The sequence below is a fragment of the Zosterops lateralis genome (assembly GCF_965231275.1).
Source record: "Zosterops lateralis genome assembly, chromosome: 22".
In the NCBI taxonomy this organism is placed as follows: domain Eukaryota; kingdom Metazoa; phylum Chordata; class Aves; order Passeriformes; family Zosteropidae; genus Zosterops; species Zosterops lateralis.
Window position 1 is genome coordinate 3,009,635 of NC_139782.1, and position 24,447 is coordinate 3,034,081.

The 24,447-nt window shown below is 43.0% G+C and overlaps 2 protein-coding genes across 5 annotated transcripts; both read left to right on the forward strand.

The window, feature by feature from the left end:
- The first annotated feature begins 467 nt into the window (after positions 1–467).
- MFN2 (mitofusin 2) lies at positions 468–12,993 on the forward strand. The gene is made up of 19 exons (XM_083876793.1): positions 468–548; positions 973–1,127; positions 1,636–1,814; positions 2,517–2,652; positions 3,021–3,183; positions 3,705–3,829; positions 4,140–4,248; positions 4,341–4,448; positions 4,838–4,991; positions 5,232–5,299; positions 5,418–5,539; positions 5,871–5,997; positions 6,170–6,274; positions 6,677–6,779; positions 7,422–7,642; positions 7,781–7,930; positions 8,420–8,616; positions 9,265–9,399; positions 10,027–12,993. Exons 3-19 carry the CDS (start codon positions 1,640–1,642, stop codon positions 10,094–10,096), a joined length of 2,268 nt encoding a protein of 755 aa, XP_083732919.1. The 5' UTR covers positions 468–548; positions 973–1,127; positions 1,636–1,639; the 3' UTR covers positions 10,097–12,993.
- A 747-nt stretch (positions 12,994–13,740) lies between these two features.
- MIIP (migration and invasion inhibitory protein) lies at positions 13,741–21,285 on the forward strand. Of its 4 annotated transcripts, none has more exons than XM_083877033.1 (11): positions 13,741–14,043; positions 14,914–15,071; positions 15,193–15,364; positions 15,899–16,345; positions 16,981–17,083; positions 17,496–17,607; positions 17,809–17,873; positions 18,309–18,438; positions 18,809–18,905; positions 19,711–19,819; positions 20,107–21,285. In XM_083877033.1, exons 3-11 carry the CDS (start codon positions 15,194–15,196, stop codon positions 20,142–20,144), a joined length of 1,272 nt encoding a protein of 423 aa, XP_083733159.1. In that variant the 5' UTR covers positions 13,741–14,043; positions 14,914–15,071; position 15,193; the 3' UTR covers positions 20,145–21,285. The 4 variants fall into 4 exon arrangements, with proteins under 4 accessions (XP_083733159.1, XP_083733160.1, XP_083733161.1 ...); XM_083877034.1 differs by having other exon boundaries at positions 14,938–15,071; XM_083877035.1 differs by having other exon boundaries at positions 13,741–13,867.
- The last annotated feature ends 3,162 nt before the right edge of the window (positions 21,286–24,447 follow it).

Sequence of the window (24,447 nt, forward strand, 5' to 3'; positions counted from 1 at the left end):
TCCCCATATAGTGGGATTGCTTTCCCCACTGCTCTCCTTCAGCTTTTTAGGTCAATTTCGAGGCCACACACTCACCTGTGCCCAGGAGAGAAAAATCCAGCCGGGGCAATCATTTGAGAAGTAAAACTGTACTAAGTCCTGTTACGTGAAATCCAGAACTGTCTGTTACCAAATGAAGGGATTGACAAGCCAGTCGTCGAGATGTCCAAAATGTGTATTAAGTATTTATTCAGCAGCAGGGTTTTTTTGTTTCGTTTTGTTTTGTTATTTCGTTGTGTGTTTCCTCGGGCCGGTTCGGTGGTGGGCGTTAACGAGCTGTACGGTTTGAACGTGGGGAACTCTAATTAAACCTTTTCCCATGACACGGCCCGTGGATTCTGTTCCTGAGGGGGGGCCCACGCCGCCGCCCCCGCCGCCCACCGTGAGGCCCCAAAACTACAACTCCCGGCATGCCTCGCGCGGGGCGCGCCGATGACGCGCCCTGACCGCACCTCCCGGGCGACGGCGGCGCGCAGTGACATGGCGGCGGTGCCGGAGCGGCGGTGAAGGTGAGCCCCGGGTGGGGCCGGGCCGGGCCCAGGGGATCTGACAGCTGCTCCAGGCCGGGCTGGTCTCTCTGAGGGTCGCCTCCGGAGAAGCAGGGGTAGAGACAGGGACAAGGGCAGAGACGAGTGAGTGTCGGACCCTCTGGGGCAGGGTCCTGAGGGGGCGCGACGAGGGCGCTTCCCGCCCTTTTCTCCCGCCCCTGAGGGCTGAGGGGGTGGCGGCGTCCGTCCGGAGCGTCAACCCAGCGCATTCTCCGGGCACCGGGATGGCGGGGGACCGGAGCCCAGAGCATTCCTGGGGCACACTGCTATGACGGGAGAAGAGAGCCAGAGACATTCCCCGGGCACAGTGGGGTGGCGGGGGAGCAGAGCCCGTGACGGGGCTCAGTAGCCTCTGTGTCCCTCATCCGCGGTCACTCTGCCACAGGGGTGGAGACCGGCTGGACTCGGCGTTGCTGAAGGAGCTGCGGGACGGAGTGCGGCCGGGGCGAGGGAAAAGGCAGGGCAAACTGCTGCCGTTTGTCTTCGAGAGGGCCTCAAGGTGGCCATGCCTGACTTGTGAAAACGTAACTCATCCTGAAAGTAAGCGGAGGATGGAGAGGAGTGATCACTGCGAGCCTGTTGATTGGAAGGGAGAAAGAAAAGAGTTTTGGGGTTTTTTTTTCCCTGATACATGAGTTGTCTGAAGTGGAACAATTTCTTTGTGAAAGAAAGAAGATAGTACTTAAAATGCGTATTTATCTAGTTCTTGTAAAGATGCTGGGTTGGATCACAGGATGGTTTGGGTTAGAAGGGAACTGTAAGGATTGTCCTCTGCTATGGGCAGGGGCAGGTTCTGCCACACCGGGTGGGTCAAGTCTTGTCCAACCTGCCCTTGAGCGCTTCCAGGGATGGGGTGGCCACAGTTTCTCTGCAAAACCTCTGCCAGGGCCTCCCAACCCTCACTGGGAAGAATTTCTTACCAACATCCCATCTAACCCTGCCCTCTGTAAGTGGAAAGTCTTTCCCCCTTGTCCTGTCACTGCACCCCCTCGGGCAGCTGCTGACACTTGGTGACACTGGTCTTTCTTCACTGGATTTCTCCCTGTAGCGCAATGTCCCTGTTGTTTACTCGTTCCAACTCAATAGTTGCAGTGAAGAAGGATAAGAGACACATGGCTGAGGTAAATGCTTCTCCACTTAAACATTTTGTCACTGCAAAGAAGAAAATCAATGGTATCTTTGAGCAGTTGGCTGCCTACATCAGCGAGAGCTCCTCGTTCCTGGAAGGTGAGCTGAGTTCTTGAGCTATGAGTGTGTGACAGTGCTCTGCCCACGTGTGGTTTCCCCCAGAACACACACCAAACCCCCTCAATCAGTTAAATGGCCCTGCTAAATCTGTGTTTGTTTATACATGCTTGTCTGTTTATGCGTTCATGTTCGTAAGAAAAAACTGAAAATGATTTTGTTGAATTTGGGTGCAGTTCAGGTTCATATTTTGAAGATGAGAAGTTCATGTGTGTTAAGAAACAGAACTACTTAGGAAGCTATGGTTGATTTTTATGTTTGGGAGTTTTTAAATTAATTAAATTAATTACACAACCCCAGTAGGGGTTTTTTTTTTGCCTATAATCCTTTCAATATTCCTGCCTGAACTCATCATTGCTACTGACATGTAACATACGCCAGTAATTGGCTTTAAGAGCTTAAGGCACAGACAGATTTTATCTCTCAGGGTGCTTGACCGTTTGCAGTTGCTGTTCTGTTGGAGGCAGTGCCAGGAATGGGAACGGTTATGAGACACACAGAAGAGGCCAGTTGATAAATGCTGTTGTAGAATTGTTTCAGGACATCATTGCCTATGTCAGGATCACCCACACGAGCTGTGGGACACAGATAAATGTTCAGTGTCACCATCACAGGGAGGGGTTTCACCCAGGACTGACCCACATGGCTTCTGGCATTCAGAGACTTGATCTGTTTTGATTTTAGAAACACACAAGAATGCAGAGCTTGATCCTGTCACCACAGAGGAGCAGGTACTGGAAGTCAAAGGCTACCTGTCAAAAGTCAGTGGTATCAGTGAAGTGTTGGCAAGACGACATATGAAAGTTGCTTTTTTTGGGAGGTGAGTCACGTGCTTGTGTTGCCTGTGCTCCCCATTCGGTAAAGGATTTGAGTATTGTAACCAGTAAAAAATATTTATATAAACACTAGAGCTTTAGTTTTTTTATTTGTAATGTCTGTCCCTGATACGGGTGCTCTTGTAAATTGGAAACAAATATTGTGTCATGTAATTCTTCAATTTGAAGAAGTCTTAAAATAGGGAAACAGAGAAGTCTTTTCATGGAAATGCTAATGGCAGAATTGTTATTTTTTGCCCAAAATGTTAATGGCTTTGATACAGCTTGGCTTTAGAGAACTTGCCTTTGTAATATTGAAATGAGCATACCTGGCTCTTGGAAGCCTCAAACACTGTCCTTAATCTGCCTGCAGGACAAGCAATGGGAAGAGCACTGTGATAAATGCCATGCTGTGGGACAAAGTTCTTCCTTCAGGAATTGGACACACCACTAATTGCTTCCTGCGTGTGGAAGGGACAGATGGACGTGAGGCTTTCCTGCTGACTGAAGGCTCAGAGGAAAAGAAGAGTGTTAAGGTACAATTTCCTTAAGCATAAGGTTAATGGAAAGAGCTCTTCAGAAATGTCAGAAAAGGGAAGGAAAAAAAATTAAATTTCACCCTTAAGGATTTTAATCATTAAAGGAGTGGAGATGAAGAATGAGTTCTTGTTAGATGTAGGAGGTAAGGAATGAAGCAAGTTGCAGGATGGGGATCATAAAATGAATGATTTTATGAATGAGATGATATGTTGCATTTGTTAGTGATAGCAGGGAACAATGACTCAGGAAATTCTGAGCTTTGTAGAACTGACAGAATCACAGGCTTCCTCATAATTCCTCAGTAACCTTTCCTGACAGGAAAAATCTCTCATAAACTCCCCCTAGCAGTTGCCTTTTTACTAGGACATTCAAGAAGGTTTTATACGGAAAATTTTGCAGAGAGAAAATAATTTGAACTTTGTCTTTATCTCAAGTTGGCAGTGAACAGCCTTGAAGGGAGTATAATGGTGTTAGTGGGTCTTGGCATACAGGAAATGTTATTTCCATCTTTTCATAGACAGTAAACCAGCTGGCTCATGCCCTTCATCAGGATGAACATCTGAATGCTGGCAGCCTAGTCAGTGTAATGTGGCCCAATTCCAAATGTTCTCTCTTAAAGGACGACCTGGTGCTGATGGACAGGTGAGAAATAACTTTCTTTCCTTTCCTGATTATCACAGACTAATTACACACGTGTTTTCAAATACTTATTTGACAAACCTCAAGGGAATTTATCCTGTTCTAATCTAAGACCGTGACCAAAGTCCCTTGCTGTAATTAACAGTGCAATTTTTCTTAGTCATTACTTCCTTTTAGCCTGTACTCTTGTCACCTCAGGGCAGTGTAGCTCAGACATGGGAAATTATTGCTCTGAAAAGCTCTTAATAAGTTTTTAAATTCTGTTTTTGCTGTATTCACAGCACAGTAATATCTCATTTCTTTTTATTGCTAGCCCTGGCATTGATGTAACTACAGAGCTGGACAGCTGGATTGACAAATTCTGTCTTGATGCTGATGTATTTGTCCTGGTGGCAAATTCTGAATCAACATTGATGCAAACTGTACGTGCAAGTCCACTTGTTCAATGAATTTGGCTAAAGGTTAAGAATATTTCCTGTGTTAATCTGAAGAGGTTTTGTTTCATTTTCCTTAGGAGAAGCAGTTCTTTCACAAGGTGAATGAACGTCTGTCCCGCCCCAATATATTTATTTTAAATAATCGTTGGGATGCATCTGCCTCAGAGCCAGAATACATGGAAGAGGTTTGTGCTGTGTTTAACCTACTTCTCTTTGCATGGACATTATGGAGTCTGTTTTGATTCTGGTCCTTGGGGATACAATCAGTGCTTTGTGTGATTGTTTTAAAGGTTAGATTTTTATCACCATAGTGGGGAGACTAGAGGGAACATAGACTAGTGATCATGACATGACTCTTGAAATTTCTGAGCAGGAAATCAAGAGTCTCACAGGGGCCCTTTGAAGTTAGGTCACTTTAGATAACCTCTAGATAATTCCATAAAATAGGATTTTTTTTTTTTTAAGCTTTTTTGGTAGCTTAGACCAGTAGAGCACATTTGGGTGCCTGGTCTAGCCTCTAAGAGATGGATAACGTGGATTTAATGCATGAGTGGTTTGTCATGGTTATCCTCAGGTGCGCCGGCAGCACATGGAGCGATGCACCAGTTTCCTGGTGGATGAGCTGGGTGTGGTGGATCGAGCCCAGGCAGGGGATCGAATCTTCTTTGTGTCTGCAAAAGAGGTGCTCAATGCCAGGATTCAGAGGGCTCAAGGGATGCCAGAAGGAGGTGAGGAAAGCTAGCAGAAACTTACTCTTAATTTTCTTCTCTATAAGTCAATAGTATCTTGTTTCAAAAGTGTATAAAATTGGGGTAGGCCAAATTATTAATAAGGCAATCACTACAGGAGGAGTGACTTAGTAGCACTTTTGCATTGGCTTCACTTTAAAGCAAGAGCATTTCCTGATGTCCAACATCTGATTGCTTTCTCAAAATTTAAGTGGTTGTTCTGTGCATTCCTTCTCTCAGGTGGAGCACTGGCAGATGGATTTCAAGTTAGAATGCTTGAATTTCAAAGCTTCGAGAGAAGGTTTGAGGTGAGCATTATGTGTGCTGACCTTCTGGTTAGATTTTACTCTGGCACTTGTTGGGACACATGTTGGGAATAGGTATGGTCCTGCCTGCTGCTAATCTTGGGCTGCCTTTTGTGTACAGGAATGTATCTCACAGTCAGCAGTCAAAACAAAATTTGAGCAGCACACGGTGAGGGCGAAGCAGATTGCGGAAGATGTTCGTCTCATCATGGACTCCGTGCACGTGGCTGCCCAGGAACAGCGGTGAGAGATGGTGCTTGGTGCCTGCATGACTGAAGTTTGTATTCTGGGAGAGATGGCAGGGAACATGAGCATTTGAAATGCAAAGCAGAATACATGTTTGAGAGCAGGAAGGACATGTATTGGTGGTCTTGCTTCTAGTGAATTATAGAAGTATTGGGAAAAGGACCTTATTTTTCTCCTGTGCCAGGACTGTGTAATGTGTTGCAGATACTGACATGTTTTGTTACTGGGCAGTAAAATCTGTCTTATTTCTGGAATTCAAATATATTTATAAATCAGAAATGCATTTATCTGGTATTTTGATGGACAGGGTTGTTTTTTTTTTCACCAGAGTTTACTGTCTGGAAATGCGAGAGGAACGTCAGGATCGTCTGGGCTTTATTGACAAACAGCTGGAGCTCCTCACTCAAGACTACAAGCGGAAAATCAAACAAATCACAGAGGAGGTGGAGAGGCAGGTAAGGAGGAGTGTCTGCAGAAAACTGGATTGTCTGAAAGGGCTACCAGCATGGTGGGGAAAATGCACAGTGCTGACAAAGCTTTGAAGTACTTAGGAATGTGGGAGTTACAGATGGGAAGAGGAGAAAAGCTTTCCGATGCTCCATTTTCTCTCTGGTGCTGTTTTTCTAGGTGTCAAATGCAATGGCAGAAGAAATCAGACGGCTCTCAGTGTTGGTAGATGAATATCAAGCAGACTTCCATCCATCTCAAGTAGTTCTTAAAGTGTACAAGAGTGTAAGTGATGTTTGCTTAAGCAATTTAAGAGACCTTTTTTAGCTCTGAGTAATTGTGTCATTTCATTGAGATGTTTAACAGTCTTCAAACTAGGATATGAGCTAAAGGTTTAGTTTTCTAATAATTTCAGTAATAAATTGATACACATTTTATATCATGTTATATAGATTGAACAGAACTTTTCCTGAACTAAAGAGTCCATGTGAGATTTTTTTGATTTGCCTTTTCATCCTCTTCACTGAAAAATGGGGGGTGGTATGAAATTAATGTTGGAACACTGGGCTGACAGACTGTGTGCTTCTGTTCTGGGAGGGTCTTTTTTAACTAGCAAGCTCCAGCACCTTCAGCCTGCATCTTAGCCATGTTTATTCTAATCTTTATAACCCTTTCTTTGTTTGTCAGGAGCTGCATAAACACATCGAGGAAGGCCTGGGCCGTAACATGTCAGATCGTTGCTCCAGTGCTATCACAACTTCCCTGCAGACAATGCAGCAAGAAATGATAGGTCAGTTCCACAGGCAATATTGCCCTTTCTTTTCCTCTGAATTGCAATGCAAAATAACTAGGTAGATGTTTCAAGTTTCTCATTAATTCAATGGTTGATGTGCAGCTGGCACCATCTTAGTTTCCATCTTGATGAGTGATGCTGTTGTGCAGAGGATTAGTTCTGTGTCTGAACTTGTGCAGTGATTTCCTAATGAATATGTACAGTCACAGCATAATCCTCCTGAGAGAGAGGAACTGTCGCTTTGGAAATTTGGGAGATTCTCACACTAAATCCTAATGAAATACAAATTACTTGTAACTAGGTGCCTGTCTGAATATGGGACTAAATACTTGTAGAACTGGGTTTCAGATTTTGTTTTCCAAGGTTTTGCTAATCTGCAAACTTCACCAGCTACCTGTAAGGATTTTGGAGAGTCCATGGAAAGATTTCCTTCTGGGTTGGTCTGAAGAACCAAGAGTTTAGTAATAATTGATATGTATCTCTTACTTTGCAACATGCTTGGCTTATGAAATTTAACATACTAAGGGAAGTTAATGTGAGGATGAAACAAGCCATAAGCACCCTGATTATGGAATACAAGACCAGTTAATTCTTGTGAACTCAACAGGCCTTTTTTGCATGTTTTTGTTTTCTGTGCAGATGGTTTAAAACCCCTCCTCCCGGTGTCTGTGCGGGGCCAAATAGACATGCTGATTCCTCGGCAGTGCTTCATGCTCAGCTATGATCTGAACTGTGACAAGCTGTGTGCTGACTTCCAGGAGGACATAGAATTCCATTTCTCTCTTGGATGGACAATGCTGGTGAACAGATTTTTGGGACCAAAGAATGGTCGTCGGGCCTTGATGGGCTATAATGACCAGGTAGAATACCTCATTCAGTGGTTGGGGTAGATATTTATTATTTCAGTGGCTGCTGAAGTTCCTTTGGTGGGAAGAGCAGTGGTTTGCCCCCTTTTATTCTCTCCTTTGATTTTGTTTTGTCTCTGCTTTTCTGATTAGGTTCAGCGCCCTTTAACACCAGCAAATCCCAGTCTGCCTCCTTTGCCTCAGGGCTCTATGACCCAGGAAGAACTCATGGTGTCCATGGTGACTGGACTGGCCTCTTTAACTTCCCGCACTTCCATGGGGATCATCGTGGTTGGTGGTGTGGTATGTGTGCATTCTAGGCTGCATTTTTATAACTTAAGTTGGAGCACTGATGTAAAAAGCACTTGCACTGCCAGATCCTGTAGATATTTGCTATTCACAGACAGTGACCTCTTTTCTCTTTTGATCTTCGATTTGAGTATAGTGAGCTGATTTTGCAGTGCTCTGTGCACTGTTGTTGGGAATGAGCATCAGTCTGAGACAATGATGGTGTGATTTGTTTTTCCTTGTGCTCCTTTAGGTCTGGAAGGCTGTGGGCTGGAGGTTGATTGTTCTCTCCTTTGGCCTTTATGGGCTGCTCTATGATTTGTTTTTCCTTGTAATTCTTAAGGTCTAGAAGTTGATCGCTCTCTTTTGGCCTCTATGGGCTGCTCTGTGATTTGTTTTTCCTTGTAATTCTTTAGCTCTGGGAGGCAGTGGGCTGGAGGTTGATTGCTCTGTTTTGGCTTTTATGGACTGCCCTATGATCTGTTTTCCCTTGTGCTTCCTTAGGTCTGGAAGGCAGTGGGCTGGAGGCTGATTGCTCTCTCCTTTGGCCTCTATGGGCTGCTCTATGTGTACGAGCGCCTCACCTGGACCACCAGGGCCAAGGAAAGAGCGTTCAAGCGGCAGTTTGTGGAGTACGCGGGGGAGAAGCTGCAGCTCATCGTCAGCTACACGGGCTCCAACTGCAGCCACCAAGTCCAGCAGTGAGTTCCCTGTGTTCAGATAACACCTCATGGAGATTATGTTGTTTGTTTTTTTTTTTTTAATGCTATTCCTTGTTAAAAAAAGATAACTGTGCTGAATTCCAGATTTTAAAAAATGTAATGATACCTTGTCGTGATGGGACACGAAATAAAGGTGCTTGGCTCCAGTCAGAAGGCAGTAGAAATTAGAAGGGTTTATTTATAATTTATTCAGCCCTTTTACAACATGCTGCACTAAGAAGACACGTTTTTGGTTCATAGGGCTGACACCTCTCCCATTGGCTAAGTAACAGAAATAGCAAACAACACCTGTTGTTATGAGAAAGAAATATTGCTTGCACAAAGTTGTTTTGAGAAAAAGAAAAACTGTTGAAAAGTTTCCCTTGAGAAGAGCTAGCTCTACTCAAGCTCAAAAAATGTTGAGTCCACAGCACCTGTTTTATTACTTTTCTTTTGAATATGTAGTGTTTGGGTGCTGTTAGGCATTAGACTTAATGTACTTCATGTCTCAAAATGCTCTGACATATTCTTGTGCAGAAGTGGAAAGATAAACATCTGACCATCATCCCTATACATCAAAGGGATTTATTCCTTGAATGTGCTGCTTGATCTTACTTTCCATCATATTCAACTCTTCTTGTTTCATAGAGAGCTTGCTGGAACGTTTGCTCATTTGTGTCAGCAAGTGGATGTCACACGGGAGAACCTTGAGCAAGAAATTTCTGCCATGAACAAAAAAATTGAAGTTTTGGATTCCCTGCAGAGCAAAGCAAAACTGCTCAGGTGAGATTTGATTTTTCCATACAATTGTTTTTTATGTGATTCCCCCAAGGTGTTCATATGAGCTGTAGCTTAGAGTTCATTCTGTCTTCATCATAGCACTTGATGTGCAAGTGTCAGCACTTTTCCCTACCAAGCCATGTTCCCTTTCACTAGGTGCTTTCCTATGGACTGTTGACAGTCATTTAAAGCTTCTGTCTCACAAAGAACCTTTCTCTTCCTGTTTTTTATTTGTTTGGAATTACAGTTCCTTCCCATTTATGAAAAGATACGGTCTTCGACTCCTACAAACTCCTTCAGGCCTTTAGAAAATTGTGCAAGAAGTTTTGCCTGCACCTTTGTACCCAGTTTGCTGCTTTCTTTACCCTGCAGAGGCTGTTGGGAAAACTTTTTCAAACATTTCTTACCTAAACAGTGAGACCAGCGTGAAGTTGTGTCCAAGATTTGTGTTTGAACTTGACAGCTTAGGGACTGACAGCAGGCAAGCATTCTTGACCTGCAAGGAATGAACCTTTGGAATGAATCTCTGGCACTCCATGCCTTGCTGTGTACTCGTTTTTGTTGCACTTCTTTCTGACTGGCTTGAGAAAAGCTCTTTCATTCATCTTACAAAACTTTCTGTCCTTGCAGGAACAAAGCAGGTTGGCTTGACAGCGAGCTCAACATGTTCACACATCAGTACCTGCAGCAGAGCAGATAGTGTGAGAAGAGAAAAACCACAGTTTCCCTTCAGTGCTCTCTTAATTACTGCAGAGAACATGGTGGGTGATGGAATTCCCCAAAGGGAACGAGCAAGAGCATATTGCTGTGTTTCCAGTTGCTGTGTGAACAGTAGGATTCTGCTTCCCTGTTCTGTGTCCCACCTCTAAACACTAGCTGTTAATAACTCTTCTTTTTCCTTGTGAGACCAGGCTACTTCAGGAGGAGTGTGTGCTTTATACATTTACAGGGGGCTTTTACTGTACTCCATTTTGCTTTAAACAAATTTAAAGCAATCAAGCAAATGTTTACCAGGTTAAAAGTTATTCTGACATATCTTTATGGAGTCATTTGTTTTACTTCATAAAGACAGAACTTTTGACTTCCAAGCCCCAGGTTGATGTATTTGTGACAAGCAGTTGTTTGATCAAACACAGATGTGATGGTGGTTTCACAAAGCATTTATGGCCCACACAGGCTTGTCTCTGAGGTTAATATTCAGTTATTCTAGAACATAACAAAAAATCACTATGTCCCTTCCCAGAAAGGTTTATTGCTCTCAGGATGCTTAAACCTGTGAACAAAACTCAGTTCTCTGCTGGAGCAGGTGGCACTAAGATTTTGGGTTGATAAGCTTAGTGTATTTGGAGTTAGTTTCTTTCTCTTAAGAGCTCTTTAATAACACAGTCCAGCCTGTTTCCTGTCATGGATAAATAGTTTGCAAAGACAGAACTAGTTCCTATGAAGGAGATAGTGCTGATAATTTGGCAGCTTGTTGAGGAAGAAAACAAGGAAAGAGAAGCCAGTTGACACAATGTAAAGCACTGCATTATGAGGTCAGTTGATGAATGTGGGTTTTTCTTTGGAAAAGCAAAGCTGTATTTCTGGAAGCATGCCTGTGGAATTCCATTACCACTCTTTGGCCACAAGAACAGCATGTGGATTACACACTGTAAGAGATGTTGCTTCACGTAGAGTTCCCACAGAATGTTACAGTCCGGGCAGCAATAGGATTTGATGTTTCTCTTCTGTTAAAAGTATCAGAACATGCTGGCAAGTACAGCTCCTGTGGGGTGAGGGAGTCGTGGCTCTTGTGTTCATGCCAGGGCAAGAATGGATTGTTTATTTAATACATTCTTTGTTTGCAAATACATTAAATTAATTGTTGAGTTTTACCCTGATGCATTTGGAATATAATATTTGGGAGTTGTAAGGACTTGAGTCTCTTCCTGTTGTAATTGATAGAGAAGAAATTCTCACTGATTTTAGGAGCCTGAGTAGGATTATGTTCCTCTATTGCAAGCTTCTTTTCCTCTTTGTGGGTCAGAATTTTGCCATGTGTTGGTTATAATCTTTCTGTTGCCTACAAGATGTCTGAGGAATCCAGAATCAAATCCTGTAGTTCTGAGGTTAGTGACAACCCAAATCTCTTCAGCATCACACATGTAGAATATGGGTTGTCTTTTGAGCAAGTACAAGCTGAAATGAGAACTCCTGAGCAGTGGGGTGTTTTTCTTATTGACAAAATGAAAATGGCTTTAGGATTTCTCATTCATGCTCAGGTATGAATATATGTGCCTGTGATAAGTCCCGTGTTTTTCATGTCATGGCAGTTCCAGAAAGAATCTGCCTGATACTTGAGGGAGTAAAAATAGTCAAACGTCAGTAAGTACTTCTTAGGTAAGGCTGTTCTGAGATTTGCAGAAAGACTTGAGATGTCTTAATTGTGTAGGAGCTGGCAGTGAGACTTTTACATCCCTAGAATGCAGAAAGGAAATAAACCTTTCCCTTCCATTAGAAAGCTTTGACTCCAACTCAAACTGAAAAGCTGTTTCTATCAGGTTTTTTTTTGACCTTGACTGGGTTCCTCAGGCATCCACCAGGATAGGAATACAGATTTGATCAAATCTGAGAATGAGCAAGAAAGAAATTTGAGTCCTTGCTTCTGGAAGTGTGTACTCTGATCTTGTGGTGAAGTATATTGGAGTAAGTGGAATCATCTACTCTTACTCTGCTGCAGGTTTTGTTTGAATAAATTTGAATCTTTAGTCTCTCCAGCTGTCACACACACAGTTATAATAACCTATGTTCTGTTCTATTGAGTTAAAACATTAAGCACATCCCTAATACACAAGGATATTGCCAATTCCAGGTCAAGGCAGAGGATGATGTACCATTGCTCAGCAGCTCATGACTACTTGAAATGCTGATCTTGCTTTTGGAGAGGTAGTGTTAGCATCTCCTCAGCAGGCCTTTAGGGGAAATCTGATAAATGAGCTGATCTTTAAGCCAGTGTCTTATCTGTGAAGGGAAGAGAAATTGATGGGTTCTCAGAACCCGGTGTCTTGCTGCTGTGTGTGTCTGACTCTGCTCAGGCCTGGGTGCTGTCAGCATTCTCACTGCAGAGCACAAGCCTAACCTGCAGAATGGGGAAAGAAACACTTGAACTTTTTCAGAAGCAAAGCTGCTAACATGTGTGGTGTAACCCTTGTCCTGGAAGCCCAAGTGATCAAGAATGGAACTTTTAACAGATTGGCCTATAAGCTGGATTCCTCTGAAACAAATTACAGCTGTACTTCTTTAATTGAGAGTGGTGGAGGAATGAACACTATCACGAGGAGTTTGTTCTCTTCTGATTCTCCTAAAGAATGCTAAACTATTCCTTAAAACAGGTAATTCCAAAAACAGTCTTCCCCAAACTCTCATTAAAGAAGGTCAGCTAAATGCACTTTTATCTTATTGCTGCTACTTACTTTTGCTATTCATTAGGTTGATGGAGCTCTTCAAAGTACTCTTACCAGTGAGTTTTCTCTCTGCTGTATTTAAGGTGATAAATTTGCATGAGTTAGTCCTGTAACAGTGCTGTAAACAATGGAAACCAAAATAAAAATGAATTGGGAAAACATTTCTTCTGATGTGTCCTGCATGTTGTGATACAGTCTTCCAGTGTAAGTTTATCAGCTTTTACATCACTAGGTATAGCTTTGCTGCTTTGTGGTACTGAATTGCATGTTTGACACTGGTGACCCTTTTCTGTGTTCTTACTTTGAAAATTAACACGGAGACCAGTGATACTGAATTGATAGAAAGTTTTAGTTGCACTAATATTGTCAGTATTGAATTAATTATTTACTGAGAATATTGTAGGAAGTGAGTTGTCACTAGATGGACATGAAAAACGACAGTCACCTGTCAGGTTGAGAAGTGAGAAAAAGAAGAAACTTTATTTTGAGATTCTGACTTATATAGTCTTTGGAATTTGATCAGGGCCTGGGGGACGAGCTTAACACTTCTCTGACCGCACAGGTCAACCCAAAATTTCATCAATTTGTCCTTTCCCCTGGTAAGGGACACATACTTGCAAAACATCACTCTGTTTATTTTTCAATGCGTGAGAAAGCTCCAGTAGAAACCTAAAACATCAGAAGGTTAAAAAATCAGGGCGACAGTGACTGACTACTGAGTTGGTGGCCTGAAACTGTGGTGGATCAGTATCCTCAGCTGAGACCTTACATCGGGCGGGTTAGATCCCCGCACTGCGAGACAGGAGGGAGGGACTGAGGGGAGGGCTCACCGCTCTCTGCCGCCTCTGGGAGCGGAAAGGGGGATTTTACAACGCTCGGGCTCCCTCCCCTTCCTCCCGGCCGTGGGAGGGCCGAACCGGCGTGTCTGTGCCGGAGCGTGGAACAACTTCTCGCAGGGAGGAGAGTTCTCGGCCCCGAGACTGCCGATGTTTATCTCCAACTGCGGGGGGCGAAGCCTTGTCACAGAGGTTTCAAATCAGAGCAGTCTCATAAACCAGAGCCCCGGGGTTGGGCATGAAGGGCTTGTAGATTGTGCCAATAGTGGATCTCATCTCGTTAAATCCTCCCAGAAAGTCCCTTGGCGGGTGTTGTTTTCAGAGTATTTGTTTTGTGATGAGCAATGATGAGAGGATGCTCGTCAAAGGTATTAGCTTTGTCCTGGGAAGGCTGTCAGAGCTGCTGGGTTTTTTTCAAATTGTCTCAAATTTAGTGCCTCAACATTGTTTTTTCTGTTTTATGTTCTGTAGTGCACCTCTCCCTTATTTTATTTATTTTTTTTTTTCTGTAGCAAAGAGATGTAGTTTTTTGTTAGCCCTGCTCTCGATTCCTCCCACTGCTGTTGTACCACATGTGCATTTGATTCCTCATGTCCCGTTGCCAAGGTAGCAGACACAAAAACAGATCAGATCAGCTTTGCAGAAGGTTTGGGGGATTCTTTAGACCAAAAGGTCCCAGAGAAACACATAATTTTCTTGAGAACGTAATTGATTAGTCTAACCAAAAGCAATGTGGGAGTTTGGGTTTAGAGTTTGCAGCTGTTTTATTTAAAAAACCCACTGTCTGCAAATTTAAGAGGAGCTTGTGATGTTGTAAAGATGTTGAACAGTGTGTCAGCTTTTCAGTCAAACTAGGCTTTATTTTTTTGTCTGTTTATTAACTTCTTTTCACTTCCCTCTTCTAATAAAAGGGTATCCCTTTGTGGGATTTAATTAATTTGTGGGATTAGAATTGCCTGAACTGTCAGAGTTGAGCCTTTTGGAGCCTTCCTGCCTGAGGAACATGGAAAACAACTTTGACTCTCTATTTCTTTTGGATGTAGCAGATACATTCATATTAATTAGTTATATTTTGAACTTACAATCATCCTGGTGTCATGACAATATAAATTTCAATGCTTCAAAAGAACATTACACCAGAATTGCATGAATATGTCTTAAATAACAGCCTCTAAACCAAATGTCTCTTATTTAGCTTTTTGATGTGAATTTTTCACGTTTACTGTTTCCTCTGTCAGAGTTTCTTGTCTCTGTTAAGTCAGCTCCCAGTTTCTGAGTGCAAAATATTTGACAGTATATCCAAGGAGAGAGGATCATCTCGTGGTGCTGGTTCTGAGCACAGGAAGTTCTGAGAGTGGCTGATTTCTCAGGAGCAAGAATCAACATTTCAACAGCTGTAAGTATTTTTTAGGAAAAGTCCCCTGAAAGTGGTTTCACCTGTGTCTGCTCCTTCACTTAATGTAGTGAATTTATGTAGTTCACTCTTCCTCTGGCTTTATATTAAAAAGTTTTTGTAGGATGGATGTGGAGCTCCTGAACAGGCTGCGCCAGGCCAGCCAGGACCTTCTACACAGGCTGAGAATGAAGCAGGAGGAGATCAGAAAAGGACTTCCCAGCAAGCAACTCCTTCCAGCATCTCTTCAGAGCAGTACAGCTGCTGACAGATGTGTCCCCTCGCCCAGCAGAGTGGTATGTGTGGTGCCTGTGCTAGAAATTCAGGGAAGCAAACAGGTCTCTATGACAAACAGCAGCTCTGCCTGTGGTGTGGTGTGGCCAAGGAGACATATGGACATGAAAGAGCTCTTAGAAAATGGTATGTGGAATATGGAGTCTGTTAGAAAAGGGGCTGCCCTTTGGTTTTTGTTTATTCTGTGCTCTCAGTCTGTTCTCCTGGCAAAGGGTTTGGAGATCCATTCCTGCCTTAGAAAGGCAAGTTTCTTCTTCTAAGGTAGGAATGAGCATTTTACAACAAAATCCTTTTGTTTCTTCTGAGCACAAGGGCTGAAAGTTCAGTGGTTCCTCAAATTGGGAACAGCTGCATTTAGCTGGAAGTGGATCTGTTTCTTACACTCTCCACAACATTAGGGTTTTTCTTTTTCCCCTGCAGGAATTTAAAGGAGTGAACAGCCTAGAATGAGGTTGATTTAGTGAGTGAAATGTTCTGATGAAAGGTATTTGTAGTGTGACTGGTGCTATGTGTTAAGAGAGTCTCTATCCTTCCAGAAGGAAAATCAGGTTGATACAGTGGAGTCTACAGCTGATCCTGGACTAATGGTGTGTGTGGAACCCAAAGTTGGCCCAGCCCTCAGTTCATCTCCTAAACACAGGATCAGTGACAGAGGGGTACAGCAACAGCAAGTGAAGACACAGGAAGGAGCAGGGAAAGAGGAGAATGTTACACCAGCATCTGCAATCATGTGTGGCAGAGAAATCTCCAGAGTGGATGGGGATGGCCGTGCTCAAGGAAGTCTAGAGAAAGAATCCTCCTTCCTGGGCCATGGAGAGAACAGAAAACAGTCTGCTCTGCAGCAGGGTTTCCATGAGAAAAGTCACCTGGGGCCATCACTGAGTGGAGTGCAAAATAAAGAGGCTGGTGAGCAGCATGTGGTCATCAGAGAGCCCCACACCCCTAAATCAGTCTTGCTGACATCTCGTTCCGAAGGGTTGAAGGTAAATGTTAAATCAATGCTTTTCTTATTTTCCTAAGTCAACAGAATGATGGGCAGGGAGGGCCAGGAGAATGTTACCTGCCCTGTTCCCACTGTGTAAGTTGGAATTTGGAGTCAGAACTTTCCCAGCTATAGCAGCCAGGGTCTGTTCCAGTTTGTTCAGGCCCTGCTTTCCTTAGCCAGTGAACTGAAAGGCAGAAATCTGTAATAACACTTCACTGTGAAGTTCCCTGTCTTTTGCATGTATCACCCACATGCTGAGGGGGAACAGGCAGGTGCAGTGCTGCTGTTCCACAGTTGGTCTCTTTAGGCAGGAAGGGCAGGCCCTGGCTTTGATCATCCTCCAAGGCAGCACAGGTTGCCTGATCTTTGTGGATGTGTGATGTAGCTCATCATTTTGTTTAAAGCTCTGAAAAATCCTGCCTTACTTGGGCAAGTCTCTGCCTCCTCCTGCTACTTGATTTATTGACAAGACAAAGTGCTGGTGAGCAAATTACTGGTAGAGGCATAGATAGAATCCAGTCTCAAACTAAGGCACAGATGTCCATTCTGAACAGCTGCCAGTTGTCTCCTCAGCTGTACCTGTGAATGTCCTGTCAGGTCATGAGGAAGTCTTTATGAATTGTTTTCTTTCAGAAGAAAGCTTGCCGTGTGACTTTTCAGCCTGACCCTGAAGAAGATGCCACACCTGTCAGCAGCTGGTCTGCCCACCCTTTCCTGGGCTATGACTGGATTGCAGGTGAATCCTGACTCTGAAGCAAAGCTCTCAGTGTGATGTGGTGATATTAAGAGTTAAAACACAGTTTATAACCCCTTTGAGGTGTGGGGGAGCTGCTGTCCTGGGGCCAAGGGAGCAGATCCCAGCAAAGGGGCTGCAGCTTTGTCTGAGTCACCTGGAGTGGTGAAGTGGCAGTGGAATGGGAATCCAGGCAGCAAATGGCAAAGCCAGGTAGGGTCAGAAGGGATACCAAGTACCTGGAATGAATTAATGCAGTAAGAGTTCCAAACCACACAGTAAATCTGTGACTGGACATGACGTTCTGCCCTTCTCATTGTCATTATTTTGTTTGGCTGTATCTTGTGAGGCTTGCTTTGGTACTTTCCCAAATTTTGTAAATCATTGAACTTTTCTCTTTCCTTGGTGTTCTCAGGGCTCCTTGATACAAAGTCTCCAGTAACAGAAAAATCTGAGCAATACTTTGCTGAGCTGCAGGAGTTCCGACAGTCCAACAGGGACACCTGTATTGGTCAGCAGCACTGGGAGTAAGTGGGAATGAAGAGGGGCTGAAGCAGCAATGTTCAGTCCCTTAGTAATGAGAACCATAATCTGATTGGAGCAGGACATTGCAAATGTGGCTTTGAGGGTCTTTATTTACCTCCCAGTCATGTGTGCTTTGAAGAGGCAGTGCTGTTCACAGGGCCAGCCCCTCTGTCACTAACTGGTTTTCTTGTGTGTTTCTTTAGGCCTAAGGCTCTGAATTGCTCAGGTCCTGAACAAGAACTGGATTTGATAACTGGTTTTCATAAGTGTAAGATCATGTTTCTTCCTAATGCAATTTCTGTGAATAAACAACTAAGCAGTCTTTGCCTGTCATCCTGAGAGAGCACCACGTTGTGCAAGACCAGCAGAAACGTGTTATTTTCAGCTGCAGCTTTTCAAACAGATTCAACTTCCTACTCTGAAGATACTTGAGTCTTCTAGGGATCCTCTCTCAGTGTAATTTTAGTTTGTGAGGGTTTCTTGTAATTGGCTAATGTTCTGTTTCTAAATTGAAGAGCTTGAAGTTTTGGTTTTGCTTTTTAGGAACTTGCTTGGGGACAGGAAATGTGTAAGATATTTCAGGAAAAGCAGCTCTTTTTATAGAATGCAGGTGTGGCAGTGTGGTAGAACACAGCTTTTTTGGCTGGGTTCAGGGACCTTGTGACAAACAAGAAGCACCATGAAGGTTTGTTGCTCTGTGCAGGTGTTTACCGTTACCGATTAAACCAGCGCCTCTTCCCCATCCCTGTGGATTCAGAATGTGCCTGCCCCGTGTGTAAGATCCCACGTAGCCACCAGCCCCCAGGGACACTGGAAGAGCCAACCTATGTCAGGTAAAGAAGAATTACTGCTTTGTAATATGCACAACTCAAGGAAACAATGGGGAAGAAAAAACTGATCAGGTGAAGGAGAAAAGAGCATCACAACAATTCTGTAGAAGGTTGCTGTTGTCAAAGCAGAGATCTCTTAGCTAAAAACTCTGTATTGATGTTTTCTATAAGTACGAACAGTCTTGAAATCAGTGAGAAATGCATGTTTTGTCTGAATTTGGTCCAGAATCTGAATGTACATGTAAAGTGCCTATTGCCCTAATCCAAAATGGTTCACTTTGGGGTTAGACCCTTGCATTCTGAGTGAGAAGGCAGGCAGATTCCCTGTGCCTTGGCAGAGGTGTAGGCAGTTCCTTCCCATGTGTGGTTACAGGGTCAGCATTCCCAGGTGTGCCCTGTTGCCAGCCCACAAGTACAGAGCCCATCGCAGGAGGAGCTTTGAGCCCGCAGACGATCTGGCGCTGCCCTCGGTGAGTTCTGTGTTCCTGTCAGTGGCACCACCCCGCCTGGGCCTTGCCTTACAGCAAGAAGGAAAGAGAATCTGGGACTCATACCCTTGGCAGAGTTTCCACTGAAGTTTTTGATATGTGTCACTGAGATACCCAGAACATCCTTGGGTGTGTTCTGAGTTCATGCCTTTTTGTGAGTGATATGAAGTGTATGACATAGTTCCAATGCTTTACACTGCACAAAAGAAAATGCCATGTGGAGCCGTGTCCTTTTTGGGCAGATATGGATGACTTGTTTCAGGCATTGGCCTCTAAACTCAATGAACCATAGCTAAAAGTGCCTGAGTTTGTTTGCACAGATGTTAAGGAGTGTGAAAGGCAAGTGTATGTGAAGTATTCACAAAATCAGTAGTGGCAAGGATTTAAAACTGCTGTTGTATTGCTGGTCCTGTATTCCAGCCAGCAATCAATGCTTGCGGGCAGGATTGCTAAACCAACCTAGCCCAGGCCTGGAGATTTCCAGGGAAGAGGTGGGAGGAAGCTTAGTTTTGCGGTTTAGAGAACTGGATGAGTCAGTTAAGATAGGTTCAGAGGGGTTAGGTGCTTGAGTTCACAAAGTGTGAGAACATTTTAGAAAGGTGGAAGAGGAGACAACTGGGTAGTTCTTTATTTGAGATATCCTTTACTTCCTGTCAGTCATATAAAACTCCTCAAAAAATAACAGATTAATTACTCACTTAAACCTCCCTGTGCAGAAATTAGTTCTAATAATAACAGGCCACAGTAGATAAAAAAAGGGTAAAGCATTCCAGTCTTTTTTTCACAGCATTGCCTGGCTGGCTGGGAAAACATGGTCCCTTCCAGCAACACTCTGCTCAGCAGTTTGGACCTGCGAGCCTCACTGGAGGAGAAACTTTCTCCCTTATCCTCACCTGGTAAGCACAGCCTCCAGAGTCCCAGGAGATAATGGGAATTGCACAAATTGCAGCCCCAGCTGTAAAGGGTGTAATGATTATTGAGGGCTGAGCAAATGAAAATTCCTGGAAGAGTATTTCCTTTACTACTGGGAAATGTTTTCCTTCTGCTGACTGATGTGCACAAAGGCAAAAAGCAAATGGGGCTGAGTAACAGGCAAAAGCCTGTTCAGCTCACCAGTCTTCATCAAAATGGGAAAAGTCACTTTGGCATTCTTTGATTAATATCCTCTTTATTTGGATTCCAGGACTCAATGTCCAGAGTGGCAGGAGAAGCCAGAACTGACAAGTTTCTACACCTGCCTCACTTGGCACACGTCTCACAGAGCAAACTGGGACACCAGACAGCAGCTCTCAGTTCAGACCCCATTCCCTCAACACTCTGGACCATTGACTTGATTCCCTTGGGGAAGGGATGGGCACAGCCTGTGGAAACAACTCAGAAACAAAGCAATTTGGATAAATCTTTGGACAGATTTTTCCAGTTTTCACAGTCCTGCACTTGTGTGAGCAACCAGTACACAGATCTGAGTTTGTCCGGTTCTCTTTGCATATTCACTTTGCATTTTTTGCCTTTTACAGCTACTTCTGAGCAGCTGCATGAGCTGTCCCAGCTAGGGCTGGATAAAGTTGTGTCCAGGATCAGAAAGTAGTGCATCTGCCACCTCAACTGAGTAACCAGCAGTAACTCTGAATGACAGGGTGAGAAATCAGCCTGTGAAGGGCCTGGCTCAGTGGAATGACATAAATATGTTTATTTCCAAATGTTTGAAACGTGACACACAATTTTCTAGTGCCTTAAACTTGAATTCCTCAATAATTTATAAACATTTTAAAAATCCAGTTTATTCTCAGTGCAGTGTGTGTAGCTACAGAGTGTGTTACATCAGAGTAACTTTGAATGTGAAAAAACATGTTAAAGTAAAATGAGATTTTATTCATCAGTGAGCTAGATAATGCCTTAAAATGTTTGCAAATTTTACTTGCCTCTACTTTTCCAAGTTTTCTGGAGATAAACCAAAAAAGCATTTTAGAATTTTTAAATTGTACCAAACCAAACTACTTTACACAGTGGGATTTGTTTGAACTTTATAGACCAATCTTACTTTTCCTTGTCTGAAAACAATAAAACTGATGTTTTATTTTGCCTTGAATTTTCTGAAACAGAAATTCCTGCCTCAAACGTATTTTGGGGAGCTAACTTGATAAAATGAATTTGGTTTGTGCAGCTTCTTGGTGTTCACTTACTTTTATATCAAATACATTATTTATTAAATCAAATGTATGAATAGACTTTTTTCAACAAGGAGAGGAATACTGCAAGTTTATGAAATCTTAATGTAAGACTTGGAATAAAAAATTGAAAAGCATGACTTTTCGTATGACTTTAGTTTTGGGTTATGTATATGTAGGGCAAAGTGAATGGAATTGATCAAGTAATTTCCATTATTGAAAATACTAATTTTAAAACAAATTAATCCAGTGATTATAGAACACTAGGTGGCAAATTTTATACCAAACAGGGCAAATTCAACATTTTTACTGCCTTGCCTTCAAACTTAAGACATCATAAACCTTTCCCTTATTTATCCTGAAATAAATTACAGCAGGCCTGTTCACACTATAAACACAGAAAAGGTAATGCTGTAAATTCAGTAACCTGTGTTAGATCTCTCTGGTGAGTGCAGGTTGGAACCAATATTGAATTCAGAATGTCTCTTGCTAGATGGGAATGCATTCAGTCTTTCACACTTGTGGAAGTACTGGAGGGTGATTATGACTCTCCAATAAAAACAGGTGAAAGAAGTTGGTGATGCTGCCCTTGCTCACTCAGGTTTGTCTCTGTGTGTTGGTTCTGCCCTGTGGGACCCTGCTTTCATCTGCAAGCTCAAACAGCCTGAAAATGCTCCTGTTTGTGGAGCCTCTCTTTTAAATTCCTGTCCCCTCCTCCCATCTCCACTGTGTGGCATCTGGAATGGTCAAAGTCCAGACCTGCACAGGTGGCCTTTCAGCTGTGAGGAGCAGTTTGAGTGTGAGTACAGGAATGTTTTGTGCTGTAATAACGAGGTTTGCACAGTGGCTTTGTCCTGCAGCATGTTCCACAATCCTTCCATGCAGGAGAGGGGACTGAGGTGTCACCTGGGGAGAAATTGTAAAGGAACACACCCACTTACTGCCTGAAAACTTGCATTCCAGCCAGTGTTAAAGCAGCTCCTGCACTTGGACACTGGACTGTGCTGGGCCAGTGTTAGATCTGCATTGCCAGGGGCAACAGAGACTGGGGTGGGGTGTGTGGGTTAGGAACACTGAAATGTTTTGAGGCCAAGCCTCAAAATAACACAAACATTGGACTTGATTGTGTAGGCACAGAATTATAGGAAAGCTTGTCTGCTGTTCCTGGAGCTGGAGGTTGGCTTGACCTGGATTTTTATTTTATCCCATTTCTAGCACTTAGGAACATACTGGTTTAATCTGGGCAGCTGTGTCTCCTGTTAGTGGCTGGCTCTGTGTGTGCTCATTTGTGTCAGTTCTCCTCTGATGTTTTGGTAGTAAAGCTGGTGGTTTAGTTCCCTTTTCTGACTCTATTGCATGTATACAACACTGATTCATGAGATGGGAAATCCAGCTTTGCTTAATTAGACAAATTAGATGCAGTAAATGATGTATTTGTGGTTGGTTTGAAGAGAGCAGTGTAGTTCAGCTATTGAAATACAGTTCCCACCTACTTCTCACTACCACTGTTAGATGGCCTTTAGTGTTTGTTTGCCTTCTCCTATTAAGATAATTTTTGTGATGTCTCAGGATCAGGTGTTTCTTGCTGTCAGTACATTGTAAGAGTTAATATCAAGAGTTTTGAATGAATGTAGTGCTGATTTATACATTCTGTTTTGTTATCAGCATATCAAGCAGTGACTCTCCCCAGAACTCCCAGGTGAAACAGCTGCATGTGGCTTGAACTTGCTTTTTGAATCATGTGCAAACTTTGATTTTGGGAGCTTTCATCTCTTCAGAACTTGTGTTTTCAAAGCCCACAAGAATTTGTCTTCAGAGTGTCTCAAATTTGAAAACACAAGAGAAGTTTTGCCCCTTCTCTTTGGAGTCAAACCCCTCAGTTTCACCAGTTCCCTGGATAATGGCTGACCAAAACTAAGGACTTGGTTTTCTCCCTTCCATTGGTTTCTGCAGAGCAAAACTGCCAGGAGGAGGAAAACAGCACCCTAAATTTTTAGGGCTTAGATGCTCAATTAGTTAAATAAAATAAGTTTTACAGTCTCTGGAAAAACTACATCCTGAAATCATCCCCAAACTTTTTTATTTTCTATTTGGGATTAAAATTTGTAGAATTGGAGCTCTTGGTGCTTTTCCAAGTTACCAAGAGCTTTCTCTATGGAGAATGACCATGTGTAGCTGGACCACCCCTCCAGGAGCTGTAGTCAGAAATACTGAAAGTACAGACATGGTGTGATCTCTCATCTAAGGTCATTTCTCTCTCCCTCTCTCTCTGCCCCAGCCTGTGGGCATAGTAATTCTGTGATACAGTTTTGGTTTCTTTCTTGGAAGCCACGGCTTTCTTGAGAGAACTGAGTTCTCTGTCAGCTCTTCTCATTTTTCAGTCTGACTCAAAATGTACTTTAGTTCTGAAGCAACTATAGGGCAGAAAAAGACATTTTATACAGATTTTTTTGATACATTAGTTATTTTATCCCTCTGTGTAAGGCAGTAGTATTAGTTGAGATAATGAAAACAAAGGTATAAGATTTTTTTATCCACATAAAATCTATCTAAATGACATGTAAAGAAGTGGAAATTAAGACATGTTATCTTTCTTATTAGCATGGTAACCTTTTTCTTCCTGATGGTAACCCTTTTAAGCCATTGCTACATTTTAACAAGTGTGCAACAAGAGCTTTAAGCCATCATCATTGTTCATCACAATTGACAAATATACCAATGTAAATTGCTGAATCAAGATAGGTCTCAGTTCATGTTCTCAAGAGCACCTGCAGTGTATTTAATACATTAAAGTGACATAATTAAACGGATTGACAAATATTTAATACTAAGAATGAGAAGTGTGATGTGCCAGCAAATAAATATCAGTACCAGAGTGGCATAGAGGGACAGAATTTTGCTAGTCTGTGGTATAAATGAGGTTCTATTTCTTCTTCCATGTGCAATTTCAAATACTGTGTCAGCTACAGCCAGTTCAAACCCTGATAACTGGCTGTGTGATGTATCTCAGTGAGATCCCACTGCTCTCCCTCCTCTGTCCTCTCTGGGCTGTGGAACGATTTACTGAGAAGTTCAGTATGTTGGCTGTTCTTACAATGCCTGAAATCATTGGGATCCTGTGTGTTGTTACTACAGTTCCACTCTCCAGGACACCCAGGAGCAGAGCTTTCCAAAGCCTAAAAAGCCCTAATAGATCAAGAAAGGCAGTAAGAAAGTAATTCTTGGCTTTCTTCCTAGTTTCATTTCTTGCTTTTTCTTCTTTTAAACATGAGATTCTCTGTATTTTTCATTGGAGGAAATGCCTTCATTTCTCTTCTCTTTTTTTCATTTGTACCCCCAAGGTATGTGGAGTGTAT

Coding starts and splice junctions, on each gene's coding strand:
- MFN2 (XM_083876793.1), top strand. CDS start 1,640: ATGTCCCTGTTGTTTACTCGTTCCAACTCAATAGTTGCAGTGAAGAAG. Junction 6,275..6,676: donor TTCTTAAAGTGTACAAGAGT/GTAAGTGATGTT, acceptor TTTGTTTGTCAG/GAGCTGCATAAACACATCGA. Junction 7,643..7,780: donor TGATGGGCTATAATGACCAG/GTAGAATACCTC, acceptor TTTTCTGATTAG/GTTCAGCGCCCTTTAACACC.
- MIIP (XM_083877033.1), top strand. CDS start 15,194: ATGGATGTGGAGCTCCTGAACAGGCTGCGCCAGGCCAGCCAGGACCTT. Junction 17,084..17,495: donor GGGCTATGACTGGATTGCAG/GTGAATCCTGAC, acceptor TGGTGTTCTCAG/GGCTCCTTGATACAAAGTCT. Junction 19,820..20,106: donor TTCTCCCTTATCCTCACCTG/GTAAGCACAGCC, acceptor TTTGGATTCCAG/GACTCAATGTCCAGAGTGGC.